The sequence below is a fragment of the Eumetopias jubatus genome, unplaced genomic scaffold, assembly GCF_037043125.1.
Source record: "Eumetopias jubatus isolate StellerSeaLion01/CBP00866 unplaced genomic scaffold, mEumJub1_p1.0 scaffold_11, whole genome shotgun sequence".
NCBI classification, from domain to species: domain Eukaryota; kingdom Metazoa; phylum Chordata; class Mammalia; order Carnivora; family Otariidae; genus Eumetopias; species Eumetopias jubatus.
Window position 1 is genome coordinate 99,495,251 of NW_028274817.1, and position 25,195 is coordinate 99,520,445.

The window sequence follows — 25,195 nt, forward strand, 5'->3', positions numbered from 1 at the left end:
TAGCCAGTTAAGTGTCTGCCTTCAGCTCAGGTCATGATTCCAGGGTCCTGGGATCGAGCCCTGCATGGGGCTCCCTGCTCAGTGGGGAGTCTGCTCCTCCCTCGTCCTCTGCCCCTCCCCTCCTGTGTGGGCTCTCTCTCTCTTCCCCCCAAATAAATAAATAAAATCTTAAAAAAAAGAAGGGGAAAAGAGTAGTTCTCCTTCAAGGCTACATTTCCCTGCTGGAGTAGAATGAGTACTTCCCAGGCTGCCACAGCAAACTGCTGATGGCATGGAAAGTGCATTGCTCTGTTCCCCGATATGCTACACCTCTCTTCCTCCTAGACCAAAGTCTAGATGGAACAGACATTCCCCGTTGGACCAGTTTGGAAGACACTATGCAGTCCTGCATGGCTGTGGTAGATATTGTCCGCAACTTAATCTTTAGCTGTATCTGACTTATGACAAGTGCAAGAACGCTGCAAGCGAGTGCCCACCACCTGAACGCTGGTTGCTCCTCTCTCACTTAAAACAGCTCCAGCAAAATGGTTTTCATGTCCAGATGATGGTAAGGTGCCACTGGGGAGAGGAGATAGAGGTAAGAGGAGGTCGGAAAATGGTTTATGTCTCTTTCAGTCAGCTTAGTATCTCACAAGAGCATTCAGTGACAGATGACCCTGGTCTCCAACAAAGAATTGAGTGCAATGCACCTCTTTGCCAGTGTTTATGTTTCCCATGCTTAATATCCACACGCAGGAGTCTTCTTTCTGTACTCCCAGTGTACTGCTCGGGAATTGTACAGCCTATTTGGCAAGCGAAAGGAAATGCAGCTTTTCACTCCATCTTGTTCCTGCTGTTCAAGGTGCACAGCCCAGCCAAATGAATCCTATCAGAGCCACAGACCCCGGCAGTAATTCCTTGCTACAAATCTGCAGTCTTGTCTATCTTAGCTACATGGAGAACAAAAGATCGGGAAGCCTTGTAATAACCTTAGGACAAAATAGTGCTCATTGCAGCTACTCAGCTAGATCTGAGGAATTATTCAGTGTGGTGTGAATGAGTGGGGTGACAGGAAGCCCTGAACACACTCTGTCTTGCACTTCAACTTATTCAGAACCATGGCAATCATCTGGAGTATGTGTGATAAATAAATATTTTTAATCTTCATGCATATGGAAAGGATTAAAAAGGATCATCCCAGACATCCCAGGAGAGAAGTTTTCCAGTTTCTCAGATACTACTTCTAGTCCACAGTCTGAGTACAATTGAACTCCACTGATGATTGACCATATAGGTCAACAGAGTCTAGAGCATTTTATTTCAAGAGAACCTGAACACTAGCGTCAGACCATTATGGGCCTCCATCACAGTAAAAGAAATCCTGCACCGATGTCCAACGTACATCAGGAAAGAACCATTTCAGGTTATTGGGGCTACATTTGAGACTACCTGACCGAAGATTGAAATCTGTTTTATAGGCAACCCTTGTGGCCATCCTTAGCTGCTCTGTAAAAGGTGGTGCGACAGATGTGCTTCTCACACATCATCTCAAGTCCAGGAAACCAGAAACCATGTGTCTGCTCATTATCCTGAGGGTCTGAATTCCCGAGTGGAGAAGTTGACTAGCACCAAAAGGTCTTCCACTCTGAGATCTCTGTTACATCGCTGTGTTGGCTGGAGATTACTGCCCTTATGTAAGGAGCACCAAGTGGCATGTCGTTCAATGATAAGTTGACACAACTACCAGTCTATATACAGTTGGTCTCACGGGTTCTCTGTCACTAGAGGCTTTCTCTACTTGGGTGATGACCTGCATACCTCAACTTGGAAGCACCAGCTACAGTTTTTTAAATTGTGGCACCTTGCCTTTTCCCTACCTATACTTGAATTATGGAAAAGTCGCTGCGTCTTTGACTTCCTGGGGTAATAGAAGCAATTGCCAGAAATCAACTAAGTTTCTCAGTGGCTACATTCTGACTTGTGTTTCTGACCTCTACTTATTGCTTTGTTCTACAACTTGGTTTTACCCCAAGGTTTGGATTTTTACTCTTACCTAGACTCTGTGTGTTACTTACGCGTGTGGTCTCAACACTGACCCAATTTATCCCTAGGCTCCGATTCTGTCTCACTCATCTGTATCAGGACAATACTCTATGATATTTTAATTATTTACAATATCAGTAAATTATTAATTGCCTAACATTTAGACTTTCATATTATGACCACATGTGCGATCAGAGAGCACCTTGCCATTACACCAGAGAAGCTTTGCTGACCAGGCAGGTCTCTGAAGTTACCTTGAAAAGGCTGGGAGATGAACACTGTAGATTCCTTCTAGATTTACTGTATGATACTTCCAGCACTTCCTTTTGAAGCTGAAATAATGCATCGGTTTGTTCCTGTCAGGGTGGAAGACCAATTTCATTTGTCTACCCATGAAGATGAATGGATGTGGAAAACATCCAGAAATATCTTAGATATATCACTGTACAGCTCATTGACCATTCTGTCAATGCTTTACTTGAAAGTGATGGCTCTCTGATGTCAAGTTCCATTGATAAAGTGATTCCCAAACATTGCTTTCAAGTGTGCTTCCTTCAGAGGTCACAGAAGAACTTCAGTGACCTGCAGAAACCTGAAACAGATGAAGTTCCAACTAAACATGGCCCCAGTAGTTTTAACATTTATAATCTTTACCTGTAAAGGAAATTTTAGGCAGCTCCATGCACGTGGTTTGGGGCTTTTTCTACCCAGTGGTTTGAAACCAAGTAACCTTAACAAAAACAACTCTAGGTGACCCTTATAAATAATGCAACATTCTTTTATATTTAAAGAATATATATACAAAACACTTGTGTACATCTTTGTAATTATTTGTAGCCTGTCACGTATGCTAATAAACATGCCACAGAACTAATCGTGCCAGAATTCCCCGCAAGAGTTAAATCTAGAGTGGCTTAAATCAACACAGTTTTGTTTTTGGTTTTTGGTTTATGGGGCTTTTTGGGGGGTCTTTCTTGTCCAAGGAACACTGTGTGGGACCTCCTTTTGGAAAAAGTAGGACTAATTTGAAAATAAAAAAAGGCAACAAAGTGAGACTTTTGATGGTTGCTGAGGCAGTGAGCAGTTGTAAATTGTCTTTCCTGCTATAAATTTTCTCCTCTCCCCTCTGCTTTATTTTTAAAATCTCCATTTAATTCCTCGTGGGAAAGACTGCCTGGATTCCTTTTGAGAAGCATTTCCTCAGCCTGCTGAAAGCACACCTAATGATCTGGAAATGTTACATGCAACTCTGTGAGGATCTATTATTTTCCTTTCACCATACAAAATCATGAAAAATGAATTTTTTTTTTCTCATTAACCCTAAAGAGGTCTGAGTCTACAGTGATGTCCAGGGTGTTCCTCAAATTTCACTTTCCTTGAGGATGTCCTCCTGTCAGTTCTAAACAACTAAAAGTTGAGAGAATGTGTTTGTGAGACAAATAGAACATTCCTAGTGCTCCTTAAATAATTCCTGACATTTTCATGCCATGCCATGCTATGCCTCCTTAAAGACTTTGAAGTTATCCTTCGGAAAGTTTAACAGGCTCTTCACTGAAATTATTCATCAGTAGGCAAAGTGTTGCATTTGATAGCAGCAGGAGTCCATACTGATAACCTTGCTAGATAGGTATAAAATGTGAAATTTGCTGACTGTTGTATAAGCCAGTGGCATTGCTCTATCTTTATAAGCCTTCTAATCATGCCACGCTACCATGATTCTCAGTGTTTCAAAGATAGTTCCTAGGCCCTTCATTATTTATCTCTTCACACCTTCCAGAAACCATTTCTTACCTTTCCCTGGGCCACATTCCAACTGTTCCTTATATCCATCTTTTATTCTCTGCCTCTACCTCAGTTTATCAAGTGTTGAGTTCATTGACTATGACAGTAGTTTGCTGTATAGTTTGAACCAGGTAGGACAGAAACATGAAACATTTTGCTTCAAGTTGATGGTTGTTTCATTTTTCTTACGGGCATCCTGAATAGATCCCATTGCTTTCCAGGCTCTGTGAAATTAAAAAGTTAAAGCCGTCTTAGTTCAGCTTGAAATTTCAATCTCATATTTAGTTCAATGTTATTCTACTGTTTCCATTTCAATCTTAAACTATGGCCTAAGTGACCTGCAGTTAAAGGGAAGAGTGATCAGTTTCCTCTCTATACCACCATCACTTTTCCTTACCTAATCTGGGTCCCATTATTCTCCATGGGCCTGAGAAGTAGGAGTGAAGGAAAGTCGGCAAATGTCTCCTGTTAACTAGCATTTTCGTAGTGTTCATGATATAACAAGGACACAAGTATTGACTTTTTGGAGGGTGCAAGTGTAGGCTCTTTAAGTGGTCTTATAAAAGCTCTTCTGTCTTCCAAATTCTTTAACAAGAAAAACATGCTTAGTGAAAATATCTTCAAGCCTCTTCATCATGGAGTACTCTTGCTCCTTAAGCAGTGTTTCTGCTAGACAACTCAAACACGGCTGCCTTTTTCACTGTCTACTTGACCTATGGAAACGTTTCTGCCACACCAAGCTTTAGGAAGTACAGGCTGCTCCCTTGCATCACTCTGCCATCATATCCAATTTTTTTTTCTTTTATACTTAGGTAGAAAGCAAATAACGCATTCAGCTGCATAAGCAGAGTCCAAGTTGGTAATTAGATGTCATCCCTAAGTTTTTAGAAAAGACTTATTTCCATCTCTTAGAACAAGAGGAACTTAGGACTCACTGTTTTCAGTTCAAGACTAAGAATAGCTTATAAGTTGCATAAGAGTTAGGAGGATACAGCTAATCTAAATGGGTGAAGGGGCAGGGGAGGTACAGGCCTTCAGTTATGCCATAAATCAGTCATGGGAACGGAAGGTAGAGCATAGGGAATATAATCAATGGTACTGTAATAGCGTTGTATAGTGCCAGATGGTAACTACACTTGTGAGGAGTGTAGCATAACGTAAGTACAGACTTGTCAAATCACTATGTTGTACCCCTGAAACTAAGGTAACATTGTGTGTCGTCTGTACTTCAATAAAAAAATGCTCTCAAATAACTCACCAAAATAATTCAGTCAAATTGAATATTCTTACTTGGTATTTGAATAAATTACAACCTCTTAATAAGTGACAAAAGAAAACTAAAAGGAAATAGTTGCATTAATTTATTGGCACATTGAACTTGAGACTCCAGAAAATAGAACTTTTTGATGAAGGACAGTCTGTATGTGCAGTGAGGTGAGGCTGTTAAATAATGCACATTAGTGGCTTCTCTGGTTTCCATGTTAAGTTCTGAAGAGCCAGAGGAATAGGATTTGGTTTTAGCACATCTCTTACAGGACTCCCACCCTCCAGCCGCTGTCCGTAACACTTCTTAACTCGTTATTGTTCTATTTTGTGCAAGGTAGTGCCATTCAATGTGGGACCAATGAATGCTCTCCCTCAAGCAGAAACTGCAAGAATTTGTAGCTGCTTTATTTGCATCAGAATTTGAGAAATAGTTTTCTTGAGTTCATCTACTACTAAAATCACTCAAGGAAATGAGGCCTAATTGAACAATGCCTATTCTATTTCATTGCTTAGCGAAAAGAAGATAAGACAATGATGAAAGTCAAACTATTTTACATGTCTAGTCTCAATGACAAATACTTATAAACAGTAAATAAATGTATTTTTTTACTACAAAGTGATCATAAACCGTATTCCATTTTTTTAATGAGCTGACATCTCTTTCCTTTGTCCTAGAAATTTTAATGAACAATTTAGAGAATCCCTAGGTAATTCGTTGTCACAGAGCCTGAAGTTTTTTTTGTTTGTGTGTGTGTTTGTTTCCAAAAATTGAAGCGGAATAGGCAAGAATCGGTGAGAAAATCCACAGTCTGGACTTCTGAAAAGCAAGTGTCTCTCGAAATCTCAGCCCACTAAAAAGAATCCCTTTTTTAGGTAGGGCTAATGAAAGGATAAATTTTACAATGTTAACCCTGTATCTTGTGTGCAATTTACAAAGCAAAACTGAGAGCTCCCTTGGCCTGGCATGTAGTAAGCAACCAAGAAATATTTATTGAGTAATTGGATTAAAAAAAGGTTTGTGAAAGATGCTAAGACATTAAAGTGCATCTTTTGCACACTCGTGTTTTCCATTCTGCAAGACTTGTAACACTCTTACACCCCTTCACAAGGGATTCCGCAGCAAAGGGCTTCCTGGTGAAAACCTCCTCCACAATTAGATCCAGGCATCAAGTCTTTCCCCAGTTTTTTGCCAGAAAGCAAAAGCAAATAAAACAATCACACATACTCCTAAAAGAAGAAACAAAATAATGACAAAATCTCTCCCATTCCCAACCCTAGATCCCACAGATACTGGAAGAAAATTATTTTTGTGGCCTCAAACTAACTCATGCTATATAGTGAATTAAATTTCTCAGGAATTTCTATTTTAGCAAATATATAGAGAGAGATATATAGATATGTACTTTTAATTGGTATGGTATGTAACCAAGAGAAGAATTCCATCAGTACATCAGTATAAGGGAATTTTGGACAGAAACACTTTTCTGGCAATTTTTACTCATAAAGTATAGATTTGTTTTTCTTCTTTCTTAGGCTGAAAAATATTGTATCCTTGCATTCTACTAGATTTTTTTCTAGTTTGGTTGTTATCTTCCTATAGTGAGAGACTATGTATATAGTTCGATTCTGCAAAATATTTTGTGCTTAATAAGTATTTGCTGTTGGCTAGGAAGGTTAACTGTAAGGGAAATGTATCTTTCTTTTTTTTTTTTTTTTGACTTTATTTATTTGACAGAGAGAGACAGCAAGAGAGGGAACACAAGCAGGGGGAGTGGGAGAAGAAGCAGGCTTCCCACTGAGCAGGGAGCCCGATGCGGGGCTTGATCCCAGGACCCTGGGATCATGACCTGAGCCAAAGGCAGATGCTTAACGACTGAGCCATCCAGGCACCCTGAAATGTATCTTTCTAATGTCTCAGAAAGTCCTATTTTAATAGCGAGAACACCCACATTCCTAATTCATTTGCAGTCATGATCTTACCTAGCATTAAATGAAATAAAAATGATTATATTTTATAGAGCCTTTAATAAGTATAGCGAGGACATATAGCTCCTTTAATGAATGATGATTTGTAAAAAGTTATTCGGATAACATGTGAAATGTTTTTTTTTTTCTATCTTTAAGCCTGCATTCATATTTAAATACATTTATTTTGGTTCAAATTCCCGGTTTTTATTTCACATGAGAAATTTATTCTACCAGAATGAAAAATTCGTTATTCCACAGTTTCTTAGCCATATTGCTAAGTGTTTGTAATTTTGGGGCACAAAGCTTATTATTTAATAAAATAGAAATGTAAAAAACAATTCGCTGTGGAGACAACTGTCCATTGCCAACAAAAGTCAGTTTTTGATTTTATACTCTAGAGTACTTCGAGGAAATAATAATATATTTCCATGTATGTTGCTTAGTTTAACTTAGTTTTCCTTGAATTTTTCTGAAAACCGAAATAAAATTTTTTTCATTATGCTATTTCCTTGGTAACCATCATTAGGATTCCCTTTTTTACTTTTGTATTTTTGTTGTTGATGGCCAGCCTCTCAATATCTTTGTAACTCTCCTCATATTTGTTGTTTTTGTCTAGCTGTATGATTCATCTTACTGATAAGAGAGTTTGCCGAAGGCATGGTATAACATTTTAAAACAATAGTTAACCTATAGTCTGGGCGCCTGGGTGGCTCAGTTGTTAAGCGTCTGCCTTCGGCTCAGGTCATGATCCCGGGATTCTGGGATCCGTTCCCGCATCAGGCTCCCTGCTCCGCGGGAAGCCTGCTTCTCCCTCTCCCTCTCCCCCTGCTTGTGTTCCTGCTCTCGCTATCTCTCTCTCTGTGTCAAATAAATAAATAAAATCTTTTTAAAAAAATAGTTAAGCTATAGTCTGGACCAGCAACAAAAATCTGAGTCTGGTTTGGGACTGCCTACCGACTCTGTTCAATGAGATAGCGCAGGTCGAGTGACCAGAGGGTCCTAGAAAATCCACAGGCCTGGCCCCCCATCAAGGTTTGCCTAATAAGATGTTTAGAAATAGAAGGCAGCTTATGCCATGATTAGTTCAAAGAGTTTTGCAGGCTTAGATTGACATCAGGGCTTTTCACTCCCTGAGATGATCAAAGAATCCATGTGTATTGGTCTCCCTTACTGACTACCAGGCCAAGCAAAGACCCAACCTACCTGAGGTCAACTCTGCCATCATCTCTTAGGTCATTTCATTTATTTCAATCCATAGAATCTCATGAATAGAAAAGGTTAGATTTCTAAACATAATTTTGAGGCTAGATAGGCAGTTTAAGATTATGCTGTGTTATATCCTATTCAATTATATGAAAATTCTACAGATGTGTGCAGGAGAGTAGGTTGTTTCTGCCTTTAGTCAGATAAAGGACCAGATTTAAACAATGCCTGAGTAGGCAATTACTACATGCTGTGATTGGAAGGTTTCTCCAGCCACCTGTCACAATGGTGAAATTTTATCATTAGGGATCCATTTCTCTGGAGAAAGTCTGGCTAGGCTACAGACATTCTCCTGTAAAATACAGACAGCTCTGATTATAGCCATAAGCACTGTTAACTGAATTATGATGTGATGTAGCTTCTCGTTGAAGTTTTGACTGAAGAAAGGGGAAACTGCATTTGAATTAGATTACAGGCCAAGGTCTTGGTCACTGATTTGTAGCAAGTATTTTAATATAAGTAGACTAAAGTTTCCTGTAAATAATGTTCCATCCTATTCTCGATACTTTTCTTTATTTTTTATTTTTTTTCCTATTCTGATAGTTTTAATTCCAAGCACACGCACACAACACACCAAAATAAAACAAAAACACCAAAATAAAGCAAAAACACAGGAAGGACTTCTCCAAAGGATGCGTCTTTTTTCCCAATTTCTTTTCTAAATCCAATTTTTTGACTACTTGAATACTTCTCTGTTTTCCCCACTAAAAAACCTTGTTACACCATTTATTCAGTCATGAACAAAAGTATTGGTCTTTTTTTCTAGGAGCTGGTATTGAGCAGTGAACAAGCAGCCATAGTCTCTAATTTTATTGGCACTTAAAGTCTGAAATAGAGGACAAAATTAATGGGAAAATGCAATATGGTGTGATACATATTGAGCCAGAAATACAAAGTACAAGAGAGAACATAGGGTGTCAGGGACAGCCACCTGGTGAGGGAGATACCCAAGTTTCCAAGAGTTAAAGGATAAAGGTAAATTAGCCAATAAAAGGAAGTTGGGGTGGAATTGTTTGAGGAAAAAGGAGTAGCATGTTTAAGACCACGTATCAAGGGGCACCTGGGTGGCTCAGTTGTTAAGCGTCTGCCTTCGGCTCAGGTCATGATCCCAAGGTTCTGGGATCAAGCCCCACATCGGGCTCCCTGCTCGGTGGGAAGCCTTCTTCTCCCTCTCCTGCTCCCCCTGCTTGTGTTCCCTCTCTCGCTGTGTCTCTCTCTGTCAAATAAATAAATAAAATCTTAAAAAAATAAAAAGACCAAGTATCAAGAAAGACATAATGTATGCTGGGGAATGAAAAATAAAATTTCTCTGTAGCTCGAGCAAGGACTATGTCCAGCAGGGACTATGAAGGGACTTTAAAGCCATATTAAAGAGTATTGCATCTATCCTCAGGAAAATACTCACTAGAGGATTTTAAACAGAGGACCACCATTTCATTTTAGGAAGAATATACTATAGATGTGTCACAGATGGGCAATGATAGGGTAGGATACCAGCCAAGAGCCTGTACTGTATTTGAGGCAAGAGATGGTAATGACCCCAAGTAGAGTAATGACAGTGGGCAGGAGAAAAGGATGGAATCAAGAAATATTAGGAGGTAGAAGAAATGATTGGGAATTGATTGATTAAACACAAAATGGTGAAAGACATGATAGAGGAAGAGGAAATATCCAGAATCATGCCTAATAAATCAGTGAATAATTGCCAGTCTCTGAAATGGGGAAAAATACAGAGCAAGAGCAAAAGCAAGTTGGGGAGGTAGGAAGTAGATGAGAAGGGGCCCCAAAATGTGTCCATATTTGGCCATGCTGTTGTTTTGGTTGCTGTGGGATGTCCAAGTAGAATTGTCGAGTTCAAGAAGGGCAATATATATATGCACGTGTGGAGATCGAGGGGGAAATCTGGACCGGAGACTGAGTTGAGAGTTGTGAGTGAAAGAGGGCTAACCGAAACTAGAGGTGTGGGTGGAATGAGAAGAAAGGAAAGGCTAAGGCAAAATCCTGAGAACGATTTATGATCCAGGTAGAAATACCAAGAATGCCCTCCCACTCGTGTCGTAGTGTAAGACTTGCAGCTCTTTTAGCAGCTCTTTTAGCTTTTAGTCATAGTTGAGTAATGCTATGTTCCAAGTTGGCTTCATTAAAGAATAATGGCATTTCTAATACATTTTAAGCTAAAGAGCCCACTATATATTATTTTTTATGTTTTTTTTTATATTTTTTATTGAAGTGTAGTTGCCACACAGTGTCACATTAGCTTCAGGTGTATAGGATAGTGATGTGACAATATTACGCTGTGCTCTTCACAAGCGGGGTCATTTTTAAAACCCCGCTCATAGTCTGTGGGACAGGTAGTTCTCTTATACCAGAAAATCATGTCTGCACATCATATAATACAGACAGATGCTTGCTGTGATGCGTAACTTAAGGAATTCTCAGTAAGTTGCTTGTCCCAGTCCTCACTTATAGAACTGTTCTTCTAAAGGTGAACAGGTCCTTGAAGGGAGACTGTGCAGGCTGCTCAGCATGCTATTTATATTTGGAAAGTGTTAAATTACCTTAATCATACCTATAGTAACAATCAAGATTAATTGCAGCTGTATTAGGATACTTATTATTTGTTCCAGTTCAGCAGTAACACAGATCCAATTGTACAAGTGATTTCCATAATCCAAATTGTGAAAGAAAACGGGGGGGGGGGGGGGGAAGCCCATGCAAAACTGGTAGAAATCGTATTTAAAATAAATCCGTAACCAGATGGTTGTTGGAATTCTCTTTTTGAAAGGAGCTGATTCTGAACAGATTGTATATGTGTCTCACTGGTGGAAGTGGATTATCCATCTTGAATTGGATTGTGATGACGATGACCCTATTCTAAGTAAACCAAATCTCTTGAACTATATAATGAGATCAGGAGGAACATTCGGCCTGAGAACGACAGATTGCAACGACGCAGATGATTTCACTACTGTTTTTTTTTTTTTTTCCAGCCTCATTCCTTGATATACATAATTCTGTGGTTTTTGTCCTGCAGAGATTCCGGATCCTGTAGTTCTGTATGCTAATTCTTATTTCTTATTCTTATTTTTATTTTTATAAGCAGAGCTGAATGAGTGGCAGGAAGCTGCGAAATCTATCTTACAAAAAGGTGATTATGACGGAGTCTAGAATCTTCATTTCCTTTGTGGCAGGATTGCAGGAAAACTATTGTGAGTAAACATTGAACTGCTTCCTTCTTCCTTCTATTCTTTAGGCCGTGAGGAGGCAAAAGTTGCTTGAGCAGAGCATCCAGTCGGCCCAGGAGATCGAAAAATCCTTGCACTTAATTCAGGAGTCCCTTTCCTCCATTGACAAGCAGTTGGCAGCTTATATTGCTGACAAAGTGGACGCAGCTCAGATGCCTCAAGAAGCCCAGGCAAGTAAACTGGGAATGAGATACTGTTACTTGGTGTGTTATCGGAACAGGACATTGCTGAATTTCTAAGTTAAAATTGAGTCAACTAGTTGTACGGAGGGTTATTTGATTGACTGATTTGACTGTCTGGAGGTAGGAGGGAAAAAGACCTCTAGGTTAACACTCTTAAGATTTATTTTTTAAAGTATGTAATAGAGGAATTTGAAATAGAGACACTTACAAGGCAGGGAAATAGCATTTGGAAGTCTGCTGTTAATCACTATTTTCAAACTATACTTAAGCTAGAGGGAAACTTTAAGAATGTAAATTGTAAAGAAGGTATTTTTAAGGTGCCATTAGAAATGCAGTCTCAAATATTTTATTATCAACTCATCTTTGTTATTTTGGAATCATAAGTCTTATGGTCTCTATATTGTTCTACATGTGATGTTTCATAGGTAGTTGATAGCAAAAAATTTGAGATGTAAATTTGCATTTATTACTGGTAATCATACCATATATACTCACAAGTACTCACACATCCCACTCTGTTCAATCCAAATTATGAAATATGCTAAAGCAGTTTTTCTAAAATGAGAGTTAAAATAATAATGAAAATAAGTCTAAGTTAATTTTATACTGAATAAATTGACGCCATATCTAAATTAACTTCCACCTTGGAAAGTAGTTTTTTAAATGCTATATTTCTATTTTTTAATAACTTTAAATATATGTAAAGTATAATAGGTATTATTTATTTCAATATCTTTGGAATTTTCTGGTAGTAAGGTAATGTAACTACTTTTCAAATCTTAGGTACATTTTATGAATCCAATAACCACGGATAATTCAGACAAGTAAGTTAAGATGTGAGGGGCATTAGGTTATCTACCCATCCCAAGGGCCCTCTCCCCAGTAATTGGTGGAGAAGCCTGAATGTTTTCATTTTAAAATGAATTTTTAGATTAAGTATTGGATTTACAGATCATGGTTACGGTGCAATTATAGTGCACTGAATCATAGTCTGATTGGTACCCAGAGCATCGTTATACACAATAGCATGAGGTAGTTTACCATATTGTCAAAGTTTGACCACAAAGTCCCTGAGAACATGGGGCAGGGTACAGGTGGTTTTGATAGGCTTACAAAGTCCAGGGCACAGGGTGTCCTCATTGACCATTGCAACAGGGGTTGAAGAAAGTATAGTTTAGGGGAATCCTGATGACAGCATCCTCATGATAGTTTTTCACTGGGACAAGTGTAAATCGTAAATGGGAGATGATTGTGAACACTGTTGAGGATTTTAAGCTCCCTGGTATATGCATTCCTTCAGGCTTACATTAGTCCAGTGCTCAACCATTAACTCTTCCTAAGACTGTCCCAATTAGAAAAATACCTGACAGGAATGGGAAATTATTACTTAGTTGAGAAGAACTTCATGATTATAAACTAAAGGCAGAACAGAGTTGTTTCTTTTTTTTTTAATTCAGTGACTTAAACTTGGAGGAATGTTTGATTAAAGACTGCTCATAAATTTCTGAATATAATTAAGGGAAATTTTGAACAATATAAATATTACATATTAAAATTGGGCATTTGTACTATAAAATATATAACTTTTTTAAGGCTTACAGAATGAAAGTATGAGTAACAATATGAAAGTATGAGATATGCAATAGCTATTATTGTCTTAGAAACAAATGGGAGCTTTTAGGAAAAAAAAACTTGTTTAGTTGAAAAGGTTGTGGACTGTGAGTGTTCTTTTTTGTTTAGATATGAATGCAGGATTCCATAAACATGAATATAACATACTAGTTTTTAATACCATAATATAAAGTGTTTTGTTTATTTTTTCAAATAAAAAAAGCTGTAGTAAAAATGTTTTTAATTATAACAGTTCAAAATACTTGCAAATAACAGCACACAAGTCAATTAAGAAATTTCAAATCTACTTGGAAAGGGGGATTTTTACAGCACTAACAAGCGCAAATCCGTTTTCCATGCATTTCTGGTTGCACCTGCATTTTCAAGATAATTCTTGACTTTGATTCCCCCAACTGGTAATATATAATATTGGAAAATGCAGGCCACCCAAAAGAAAGAAAAACATTCTTCTCCAAGATTTTATTTTAAGATGACAGCAAGTGAATTGTTTTCTCAAACAGAGTTATCAGGTATTCAGATTTACTTCAAGGATTACATTTCCTGAAGCTCAATTTGAAACTCTCTTGCAAGAGACAAGTAGAGAGTAAAGAGACTGTCTGTGAAGTAAGAACATAAGCAGAGTTTGCCAGACAAAGAAGCCACTAAGAATGCCACCAAAATGGCATTTTTTCTAAATGTATATCATGGGGGGCTAACTTTCCTGGCTTGTACTAATACAAAACAACTTGTTTCTTTAAATTTCCATCTAAGTTCATTGTTAATTAAAAGATTAGGTAGACTTAGCTTTCCCTTTTCCGAAACCGAGTGCTTGTTTTAGTGTATCACTGAGAAGCCGGACAAACAAAAAGAATGCCATTACTGTATTTGGTCCTCTTAAATAACGTGCTCAGATTTCCTGTCACACACCGGCCACACAGATTTGTGGATGTCTGTCTCCACCGTGTGGTGCAGTGGTAGTTTTGCTGCCAAATTAAAATCTGTTACTAGAGCCTTCTTTTTCTGCCTTTTAAGATTGAGATTCTCAGGAATAACAAATTCTCAGTATTACGAACATATACGCGATGTGTATAACTTTCTAACAGGTATGCTCTTATTATTTATAAAAGGAGACGTAGATCAAGATGGGTTCTTGTATTACATTTGCCTTTATAACTATAGGGCAGAAATGAGCTCCCCACTGCCTCAGCATGTTCATTGATCAGTTATCTGTTATGATTATAGAACTGGGCCTTCCCAATTCTAAATCAGATTAAAAATATTTACTGTTTTATTTAGTAACGAGCTCATAGGAGTAAAGTCTAACCTTTGAGACAGTAGGATTACATATTGTGAGTATATCAGAGCATACAGTGACCGGAGTATTTTTTTTCAGTCAGTAACACTTAAACCAAAATCTTAGATCGTACAACCACAGCATCAACTGCCCAATACCAGGCCATTTAAAGCAAGATTTTTATTAAAGTACAAAATTAAAATAACATCCTCTTGATTCAAATAGAGTAAAGCAAAAGGGAGGAATTCTTCTAGATAGAAAAATTTATCTTCTAGGTACAGAAATCAGAAACTTAAGAACTATTTCAAAAGTAGTATGACTAAAATATAAAAAAACCAATGAGTGCTTCTTCAAGAACAATTTTACAGTACAAAATCATCAAATTATATAACTGCAAAGCAACACATATCATGAATATAGTTATTTGCTCCTTAAGTGTCCTGCAGAACATACTGAAACACAGATTTAGTTTTAGCACCTACGATCTGGAAGAAAAGTTCCCAGAGTGCACCCACATGTCAGAATCTCTGGGGGGAACTCAGTTGTCAGAATTATTGGAAATTCTCCCGAGTGTTCTCACATGTGGAAAAGGTTGAGAACGACTTTAGAGCGTTCATTATTGGTCATGGCTGAAATGTTCTACAGTTTTTTCCTCACATCACATTTCTCACCACTTACTCTTTGATATTCACACCTATGACATTGTCGAGATTTCAATGGGAGGGAGTTGGGGTGACTTTCTCTTCTATTTTGATTGTCCCCTTACTCTTATGGGAAATGAATAAAGGAGGAAACATAGCTGAGAATTCCTGCAGAAATGAATTAATTCAGGCAAGTAGAATTTTCAGCATGGATGTTTGAAGATGAACTTGGCTTGGTTTTCTTATTTTCTTCTTCTTTGTCCCCTAATTCCACATATCATAATGTGCCATTCACCTTGGATGTGCCTCTCAGTGATTGTAGGAGCCAAGATAATCATGTGCAAATAACCACCTTAATGTCTGCAGTTCTTAAAATTACGAAGGTATTTCAGTCTACAGTTTTTCTTTCCAATTATATCAGGAATTTCATAATTTTGAATCTCTAGTATGTAAGAAAAATCCAACATGGGTACCTGTTGAAATGCTCTGTATAATGAAGCATTGATGATGCACACTTTATAGAGAATATTATGGCGTCACTAAGATTACCACAAGAAGCAGTGGGCTGCCTAGTGGTGATTGCAGTGGCTCGACTATTTCTTTTGTCCTGCAGATTCCTGATGCCATCTTTTGCAACATCTCCCACATAGTAGATTTATGTGCATGAGTAGAGGGGAAAAAATTCAAGGCAATTTAGGAAACAGATTATCATCAAAGGAGAGGACTTCATAATCAATAGAGAAAGCCCTCCTATATTTCACTCATCAAGCTGGGACTTTTCGGATACTCTGGTTCCACTATAGACCAAGTTTCTTCCTGCCATCTCTTTTCCCATCCCATTAGCAATGTGGCTAAAACTTAGCGTCAACAAATAGAAGAGAGGGATCTTCTTTTTACTAAAGAAAGCTGTTAATTTAAGCTGACTGCATTAGCCACACATCAAAACAATTTATAATTGAGGTCTTCCTATGTTTATGGAAGCTAAATCTTATAACTCAGTTTAAATATATTTGGCCATTTTTAAATGTAAGCATTCCAGACTATCAAAACCAATGGCTTTTAAAAAATAAAGATCTAAATGCAGATTTTGGTCTATCAGATTAAGTTTAAGATTTCATTATAGGATAAAAAAAAAGACTTTTATAGTGTAAATAGGCATATTTGAGTGCCAAACGACTCAGAACAGTCTAACTTTACAGCCTACTTCACTGATTTATGAATTAGTATAAACCCTCATTGCAGAATTCATTCAGGATTTATGTGATAATGGAATAATTTAACCGTAGAAGGAGAATATGGAGATCTATTACAGACATTTGGGTTCTAATATTAAACCCCACATAGGCGTGGCAGAAATATTTTCTTTTCTTTTTACCTAGCAATATAAATATGATGATAAACATAATACAATTAATTTTAAATCTGTTCTAACATTGCAATGCTACCTGTGTGTGTTACCGTATAGAACTGATTGGTCGCCAATTTATAATGACTGTTACCATTTCAATATGTTTAATAATGTGGGAAATAATTGCAAGCAAGTGTTACAGAAGATGCAAAAGATTAGAAATGTACTACATATCATTGACTATATTTCGAAAAATGGCACAGTATCATGTCCTCACAGGATGTATAATGATAAAGAAATAGATGTCTTTTATATTATAAATTCAAAAGTGTACATCTTAATCCTGCAGTTCAATTATAGCATATCTGGTTGTGAAAAACTACCCATTCTAAATACAAAAGGTGAAGCTAGCTGCGCCATGCTATGGTCTCAGTGAAGACTCTTGAAGTACTCTGAATATTTTGAAGCTGAATTTAGATTCAACCTATTGTTTCTTTTTTTTTCTTATACAAACAGATATTTATTCCCAAAATAGCTGACAGTGAAATTATAAATCTAAAATGCACACCCAGATGACACTTGGTATCACAGGCACTGCTGTAGTTTCTTTGTAACATTTATGACTACCTGAAACTTCCTTGTTTATTTTTTAATTAGTTTTGTTATTGTTGTTTTCCCTGTGGACCTCAATTCCCTACCCACCAAAAGTCAATTTGTAAAAGATCAGGACTGCGTAGCAGATCCTCAATAAGTATTTGGTGAATTTATTCAATTCCACAAAGATTTACCACATTTAGTCACTAAATACGTGCCAGACAAATGTGCTAGGAGCTATTTTTTTTTTTTAAATAGTGGACAAGCCCCAAATGGATTTTGCCATCTTGCCATAAGATAGCAGGAAAGGAAGATGAAAACCAAAGAATTGTTGACCAGTCAAGTATACCATAATCATCAAGAACAATTTTAAAAATGGGACTTAATGGTATCACGACAAAAAAAAAAAAAAATAGCATGACAATATCTTGTCATAGTGCTTTATGATGCTGCCAAGTTTTAGAACTTCACAGCGCTTTAAAAATACTTTGAGTAGTACACAATAAAATTTTTCACGTGAGAAGGAATGATTAGTGAAAAGTAAATATTCCAGCTTTTCTAGGTATTCCAGTCCTTTCGAGGACTATACCCTGTGAATAGCGACTATTTTCAAAGCATCTGCATTGTTTTCTTTGATCATTACCATATTTTAATGAGGTAGGTAAGTCAAATATTTAGGCTTAGGAAAATATTTGAAGAGGCTAGATTATTAATTGAAGGGATGGGGATAGGAAGTTACTGAAAATGGACACATGGGATCATTTGAGGGAGCTAGAGAAATGTTCTAAAAATGAAATCGTGGCAGTGGTTGCACGACTCTAAATTTGTTAAATTTCTTGAATTTGCATTTATTGAATTCTATGGTAGATAAACTATACCTCGATAAAGCTGATTTTAAAAGAGACTATGTAATAGAGAATATCTCAAATAGTATATCAAAAAAAAAATAATTTCAGGGGCGCCTGGGTGGCTCAGTTTGGCTAAGCGTTGCTTTGGCTCAGGTCATGATCCCAGAGTGCTGGGATCAAGCCTCCATCAGGCTCCCTGCTCAGTGGGGAGTCTGCTTCTCCCTCTCCCTCGCTGTCTGCCCCTCCCCCTGCTCCTGCTCTCTCTCATTTCCTCTCTCTCTCTCAAATAAATAAATAAAATCTTTAAAAAATAATTTCAGTTTACCATCAACTTTTTTAGTCCATTGTTTAGATGTATAGTCAAAGGTGAAATGTGAGGAATTATGTTAAATAACCTGGAATTAACTTAAATGGTGGCTCTTTATCATTGACCATCCTGGTGTCCACTGTAAGACCTTACAGAGCAATATTGTAATATTTCAGTTGTTCATATTGGGATATATTTAATGGATTCCATGTCTAAAGCATTTTCACTGAAGCTGGGACTTTGCCTCAGATCTGCTTTCCCCACCTTGATAATTAGCTCTCTATCAAGCAAAAAATTAACCTGTAGCCACTATACTTCCTCAAATTTCTAGGTAGTATTACAGATTTCTCCCAAAGTTTTGTCCTTGAACTTACCTAATTTGAAAAGTAATCATAATTGCTTGAAAATGTAGACTTATAGTGGACTTCTGTTATCATTACCATCATTATCATTACTATAACTATGAATAGCATCATTTCTCAGATGTATTACAGGGAATAATAATTCCACAGAGTGTTCATTTTTTTGGTTTTAAATGGTTCTGTCCCCAAATTTACTATCAGAATAATAGGAGGGGGATAGAAGAAGATGGCCATCAGCTGATTTCTTAAATTTCTTAACACAAAGCTCCACCAAAGTACTTAGAATTGAACTAAGTTAAAAGCTAAGTTTATTTTGGTGTTATTAAAATGTTTGCCATTATGGCATAAACTCACACACACACATATATGTATATGTGTGTATACACACACACACAATCACATTTATGTATATATTTAACTCATTAAATATGTACTGGGTTCCAAAGTGCTTCACACACCTGAAAACAGCCTCTAATTAAGTTGTTATAATACAACAAGCTCTTTGGCCTGTTGCGTATTCCTGAGAAAAATCAAAACTTCTCCATCTGACAAAGCTTAATTTATAGGTAACATACTTTCTATCTTGTCTAATTAACCTACAGGATCTTTCTACAAACAGGAATTAAAAAAAAAAAAACTGTGTGAATCTCTCCTTTCTTTTGTACTTAGCAAAATATTCAAATGTATATTCTAAAACTTTTCAAAATTCTTTGCCCACTACCATAATTAGTGCACTTTTTTTCATGTTCCCAAATGTTTTAAAAGTACAAATAATCCCAGATCCTTTAGTACATTTTCTTCCTTTAATTTTGTGAGTCCATATTATATGTGGCCATTTCGTCTTCTTGAGGGTGCAATTTCGGAATTGTGATTTGTTTTATTTTTATTTTTTTTAATTTTTTATTGTTATGTTAATCATCATCATTTGTTTTTGATGTAGTGTTCCATGATTCATTGTTTGTTCATAACACCCAGTGCTCCATGCAGAATGTGCCCTCTTTAATACCCATCACCGGGCTAACCCATCCCCCTACCCTCCTCCCCTCTAGAACCCTCAGTTTGTTTTTCAGAGTCCATCATCTCTCATGGTTCGTCTCCCCCTCTGACTTACTCCCCTTCATTCTTCCTCTCCTGCTATCTTCTTCTTTTTCTTTTTCGGAATTGTGATTTGTTTTAAAATGACTAATCTAATAGTGTTATATTTCTCCATTAATCGTCTCGACATGACATCTTCTAATATTTTTTCTTTCTGAAATATTTTAATTATTTTCTCTGGAATCATTTTCTTTATTTGATATCATAAAAGCTCCAGCAGTCATTTGATAGAAAGTGTCCTTTATTCCATTAAATACTTTCAACAGCTACAGCTTCATTTTGCTTGCCACTTTGTCATTAATTTGATACATGAGAATGATCTGATGAGGTAAATCCTGGTGAAAAGGCCTGCTCTCTTCTCAGTTAATGGTTAAGTGCTATATTGGAAATGTCCTTAAAATTTGATTAATTTTTAGCTCTATAATTTGCCCTTTATCATCTTTAATGGAAAAATGGTTATTTCTATTTCCATTGTTGTTTCCTACTTTCTCTGTGTTGTGCTACTTATAAACATAATTGCAGTATTGTCACATGTCTTTTCTTGGGAGTGGCGTGAAGTCATAATTTGCTTTATATTACTTGATGAAGAAAAAAATATCGAGTGATCCTGAAAGGTATTAGACTGAGAACTCCTATTACAGTGTACGTGGGTGTTCTAAATCATTAGCCCTGATCTGCTACTTCCTTTCATTTTCTTTTTGTTGGAAATTACTGATTTTATATAAATCCAAGCTGACAACTTCACAAGATCAGTTCGTTTGTTTTCTTCAAACAGTTTTCACCCATATCCTGGTAGATGTTTATCTTGGGGGAAAATAGAACTCAAATTATACAGCTTTTACATCTTTTTTTAAAAAGATTTTATTTATTTCAGACACAGAGAGAGAGAGAGAGAGAGCACAAGCAGGGAGGAAGGGCAGAGGGAGAGGGAGAAGCAGACTCTCCACTGAGTGGGGAGCCAGATGTGGGGCTTGATCCCAGGACCCCGAGATCATGACCTGAGCCAAAGGCAGATCCTTAACCAATTGAGCCACCCAGGCACCCCAGCTTTTACATTTTTAGCAGATCTTACCGATCTGGTAGCCAAGTACCAGGAAATCCTTTTTCTTTGAATTAAATTTATTATTTTCAGTGTTTTCCTCTATGGTATTATTTTTTCATTGATCATAATATCAGGGAAAATGATATAGTGGTTTTTTTTTTTTATCGGAAGAGTTTTAAAATAGGAGATTGTCCAGTCTGCCTGAAAGTTCCCATAATACTCTGTTATTTAAGCACATCACTTACCTATTTCACAATAAACTTGCCCTAAAATGATAAATAATTTTTAATTATGTGGCTCCGGAATAATAATCTGATGAGGTTAAATAAAGTAGGTGGTGAATGATGTCCTAAGTACAAACTATAAATGAATTATCAGTTGAAAGTAAGAATTGTGGAATTAATTTGTAAAGATGGTAGCTAAATAAGAGTGCGATGCATGTTACAAAATCTTCCCAAATTACAATTGATTGGAAATACATATCCATTTTTATCTTACACTTTTAGTAGTGAATTGAATTCTTGTTACTGAATATATTAAGTGTATTAGATAGATTTTCCAAAATCTACTTATGCAATGTACTCTGATAAAAAAAAGCAAAGGGGTAATTTTTATTTTTAGTTTTTTTAGAGAGAGACGGTGAGAGAGCAGGTGCACGTGCACATGTACACACACACACCCAGATGAGCTGGGGGGAGGAGCAGAGGGAGAAGGAGAGGGAGACAGAGAATCTTTTTTTTTTTTTATTATGTTATGTTAATCACCATACATTACATCGTTAGTTTTTGATGTAGTGTTCCATGATTCATTGTTTGCGTATAACACCCAGTGCTCCATGCAGTTCATGCCCTCCTTAATACCCATCACCAGGCTAACCCATCCCCCCACCCCCCTCCCCTCTAGAACCCTCAGTTTGTTTCTCAGAGTCCATAGTCTCTCATGGTTCGTCTCTCCCTCCGATTCCCCCCCCTTCATTCTTCCCCTCCTGCTATCTTCTTCTTTTTTTTTTTTTTAACATATAATGTATTATTTGTTTCAGAGGTACAGGTCTGTGATTCATCAGTCTTACACAATTCACAGCGCTCACCATAGCACATACCCTCCCCAGTGTCTATCACCCAGCCACCCCATCCCTCGCAACCCCCCACCACTCCAGCAACCCTCAATTTGTTTCCTGAGATGAAGAATTCCTCATATCAGTGAGGTCATATGATACATGTCTTTCTCTGATTGACTTATTTCACTCAGCATAATACCCTCCAGTTCTATCCATGTCGTTGCAAATGGCAAGATTCCATTCCTTTTGATGGCTGCATAATATTCCATTGTATATATACACCACATCTTCTTTATCCATTCATCTGTCAATGGACATCTTGGCTCTTTCCACAGTTTGGCTATTGTGGACATTGCTGCTATAAACATCGGGGTGCACGTACCCCTTTGGATCCCTACATTTGTATCTTTGGGGTAAATACCCAGTAGTGCAATTGCTGGGTCATAGGGTAGCTCTATTTTCAACTGTTTGAGGAAGCTCCATACTGTTTTCCAGAGTGGCTGCACCAGCTTGCATTCCCACCAACAGTGTAGGAGGGTTCCCCTTTCTCCGCATCCCCGCCAACATCAAGACAGAGAATCTTAAGAAGGCTCCACATTCAGCACAGAGCCTGACACAGGGCTTGATCTCAGGACCCTGAGACCATGACCTGAGCTGAAACCAAGAGTCAGACAGTTAATGGACTGAGCCACCCAGGTTCCCCTCCTTTTTTTTTTTTTCTTTAAGAGCAAGAGAGAGAGAAAGCAAAAGGGTAATTTGAGTGAAGAACTATTCCTCTTGATATCACAGTGTATATTATCATATGAAATATTCTGAGATGTTCTGTATAACAGACACGTTTATCCTTAATTTCCAAAATATATTTACTCCCTGGGCTTTTTTCACATATAATTTTAATTTATAAGAAAATTTAGATCTCTAATCAATTAGAACAGGACTATAGATGTGAGAATTTTTCTAAAACTGCTACCTATAAATTATAATAAAATTCCAGTTTTGTATGATGTTCAAAACCAATTTTTCCATTTTAATGATTTTAATAGTGATGATCTTTCTAAGAGTATAGACACTCAGCCTCTCAACACTGTCTAAAAGCTTGATATAAATATGAATATTTCAAGTCCATGTAATGCTTTGCATTGAGTTCTAAGTTGCCAAACTTTCCTTTTACATGTTACATGGCCCTTCGCATATCCTGGTGACAAAGGTTCAGTTTTGGGTTCTGTTTTTGTAAGTCATTGTCGTTCCTGTTGTTTATGAGTCATGTGTGGAATTTATCATCAGAAGACCCGTGTTTCAGCGATCACTTAAGTTATCTTGGCTTTGTTTTGTAATGCCAGGCTTCAGGAGGCAGGTTTGAGGGGGCAGTCTTTAAGAAAAAACAATACTTACACCAATTAGAGATAGAAAATTAAATGCTGAGTTGTAGAGAATCTTTCGTAAGGAAGGGGCCCTGAAACTTAAGGTTCAGTAGCTTCACACTGCATTCCCCCTCTCCAAAATAATTCTTACTCTACCCACGTCTAGTTTTTCCTTCCCTGAAACAGAGTATACACACTCTGCATGTTCCAAACCCAATCTTTGCTAGCATGGTTCTCATAGCCTGGAACGAGATCCCATTTTCCTATTCTCTAGCCCTCCAAAACTCCTTCACAGCCATATCTAATTTAAATTGTGACGATTTCTTAAAATTTTACCAGATTCTGTAGTAGAAATGACTGTGCCTCTTCTCTTTTATCCTGTTTCATGGGGTTTTTAAATTATATTACATGTATTTCTGCTTTTTAATTTTAATTTAATTTATATCTCTATGTTCTATCTTCCTAGAATAAAAGATCCTTAAGAATAGGGGCAGTAGTTTTGTTCTCACTATATGGAATTTACTAGTAGATGCCCAACTTGTTTATTGAATTGAATTCATAAACTAAATACTATTAATGCACAAATGAGATGAACTCTCTATCTTGTCTGACCAATGTCCATATGGAGGACACATTTATTTTGGAATCATAATTTAAGAAGAAGTATAGTTGTTCAGAAGACATTGAGTTTGCCACTTCCTGGGTATGTTACCTTGGACAAGTCAACATTTCTACCCTCATTTGTGAATGAGAATGATAAACTTATATCTTAGTTTGATTAGGTGGTTAAATGAATGTATGTGTGTGAATTGTTGGTATAAAAGTTGGCACAGATGTCTGCTTTGGTGGTGATGATGATGGGGATGATTTCCTTCAGTATAAAAGACTAAGGGAATATGTGTATAATTCATTTTTCCTCTATTATTTGTTTCCTTTAGCTTGAGTATTAGACAAATGAAGGGGTTCAAAAACATGTAGATAGATACGGTTGCAGATGCATAATTTGGGCACTCTGCTCTGAGTATCTTATTTTTTTTCTCATCAATTTCCATCCCCAGTTTCCACAATGACTATGCGACTTCCATCACTTTCCTTTAGACTCCTCCTCAACCCTCTTCTCTCTCTTCCTCACTGGATATCAAAAGAATCTCTTCCTTAAAAATAAATAATTCATAATGACACAATTTGGAAGTAAATATTTGTGCAAACTTGAACAGGTATTTTTACATACACTATAACATCTGATCTTTTTACCAAAACCAGTGTAGTTGTCTACTGCAAACATGAGAATTTTCCCAGGACTACTGATAATGCTTCATTACTGGCTTGTCATCATCATCCTCAGTTTAGAGATGAGAAAATTGAGCTTCAGAAAGGTTTGGTGCTCAAGTGATAAATCAGAGCCCTGAGACTTAAATATTTATTTATTTATTTTAGAGAGAAGAAAGTGCGCACACGTGTGTGCGTGTGTGTGCACACACGAGCAGGGGGAGGGTCAGAGGGAGAGAGAGAGGAAGAGGGAAAGAATCTCAGGCAGACTCCCCGCTGAACAAGGAACCTGAGGCTGGGCTCAGTAGGGCTTGATCTCACAAGCCTGAGACCGTGTTTTGAGCCAAAATCAAGAGTCGGATGTTTAACCAACTGAGTCACCCAGGTGCCCCCAGAGCCCTGAAATTTAAGTTCAGATTTCTCTTAACAGTCTTCTGTTCTGATTTACACAGAGCATCAAGTAAGAAGCCCTTTCTGCCTTTCTATATCAAAAATGATCTTTATGTCTTACCTTGGGCTTCTGAAAAAGTAGCACCTCTCTTTCTGTCAGTAATTTTTGTTGATTAATGGTCTTTGCTCTTCATTCCTTCTTGCTTCCCACTGGGCTTTTCTAATCAATTATCTTCTTATTTTTTTAA

General features: G+C 37.2%; 1 protein-coding gene across 1 annotated transcript in view; it reads left to right on the plus strand.

Annotated features, from left to right (window-relative positions):
• The window catches only part of DMD (dystrophin), a 1,674,912-nt gene that overhangs the window by 399,828 nt on the left and 1,249,889 nt on the right, over nucleotides 1–25,195 (plus strand). The window contains exon 25 of the mRNA XM_088028834.1: nucleotides 11,555–11,716. Coding sequence (XP_087884960.1) covers nucleotides 11,555–11,716 — 162 coding nt within the window. The remainder of the gene's footprint in view (nucleotides 1–11,554; nucleotides 11,717–25,195) is intronic.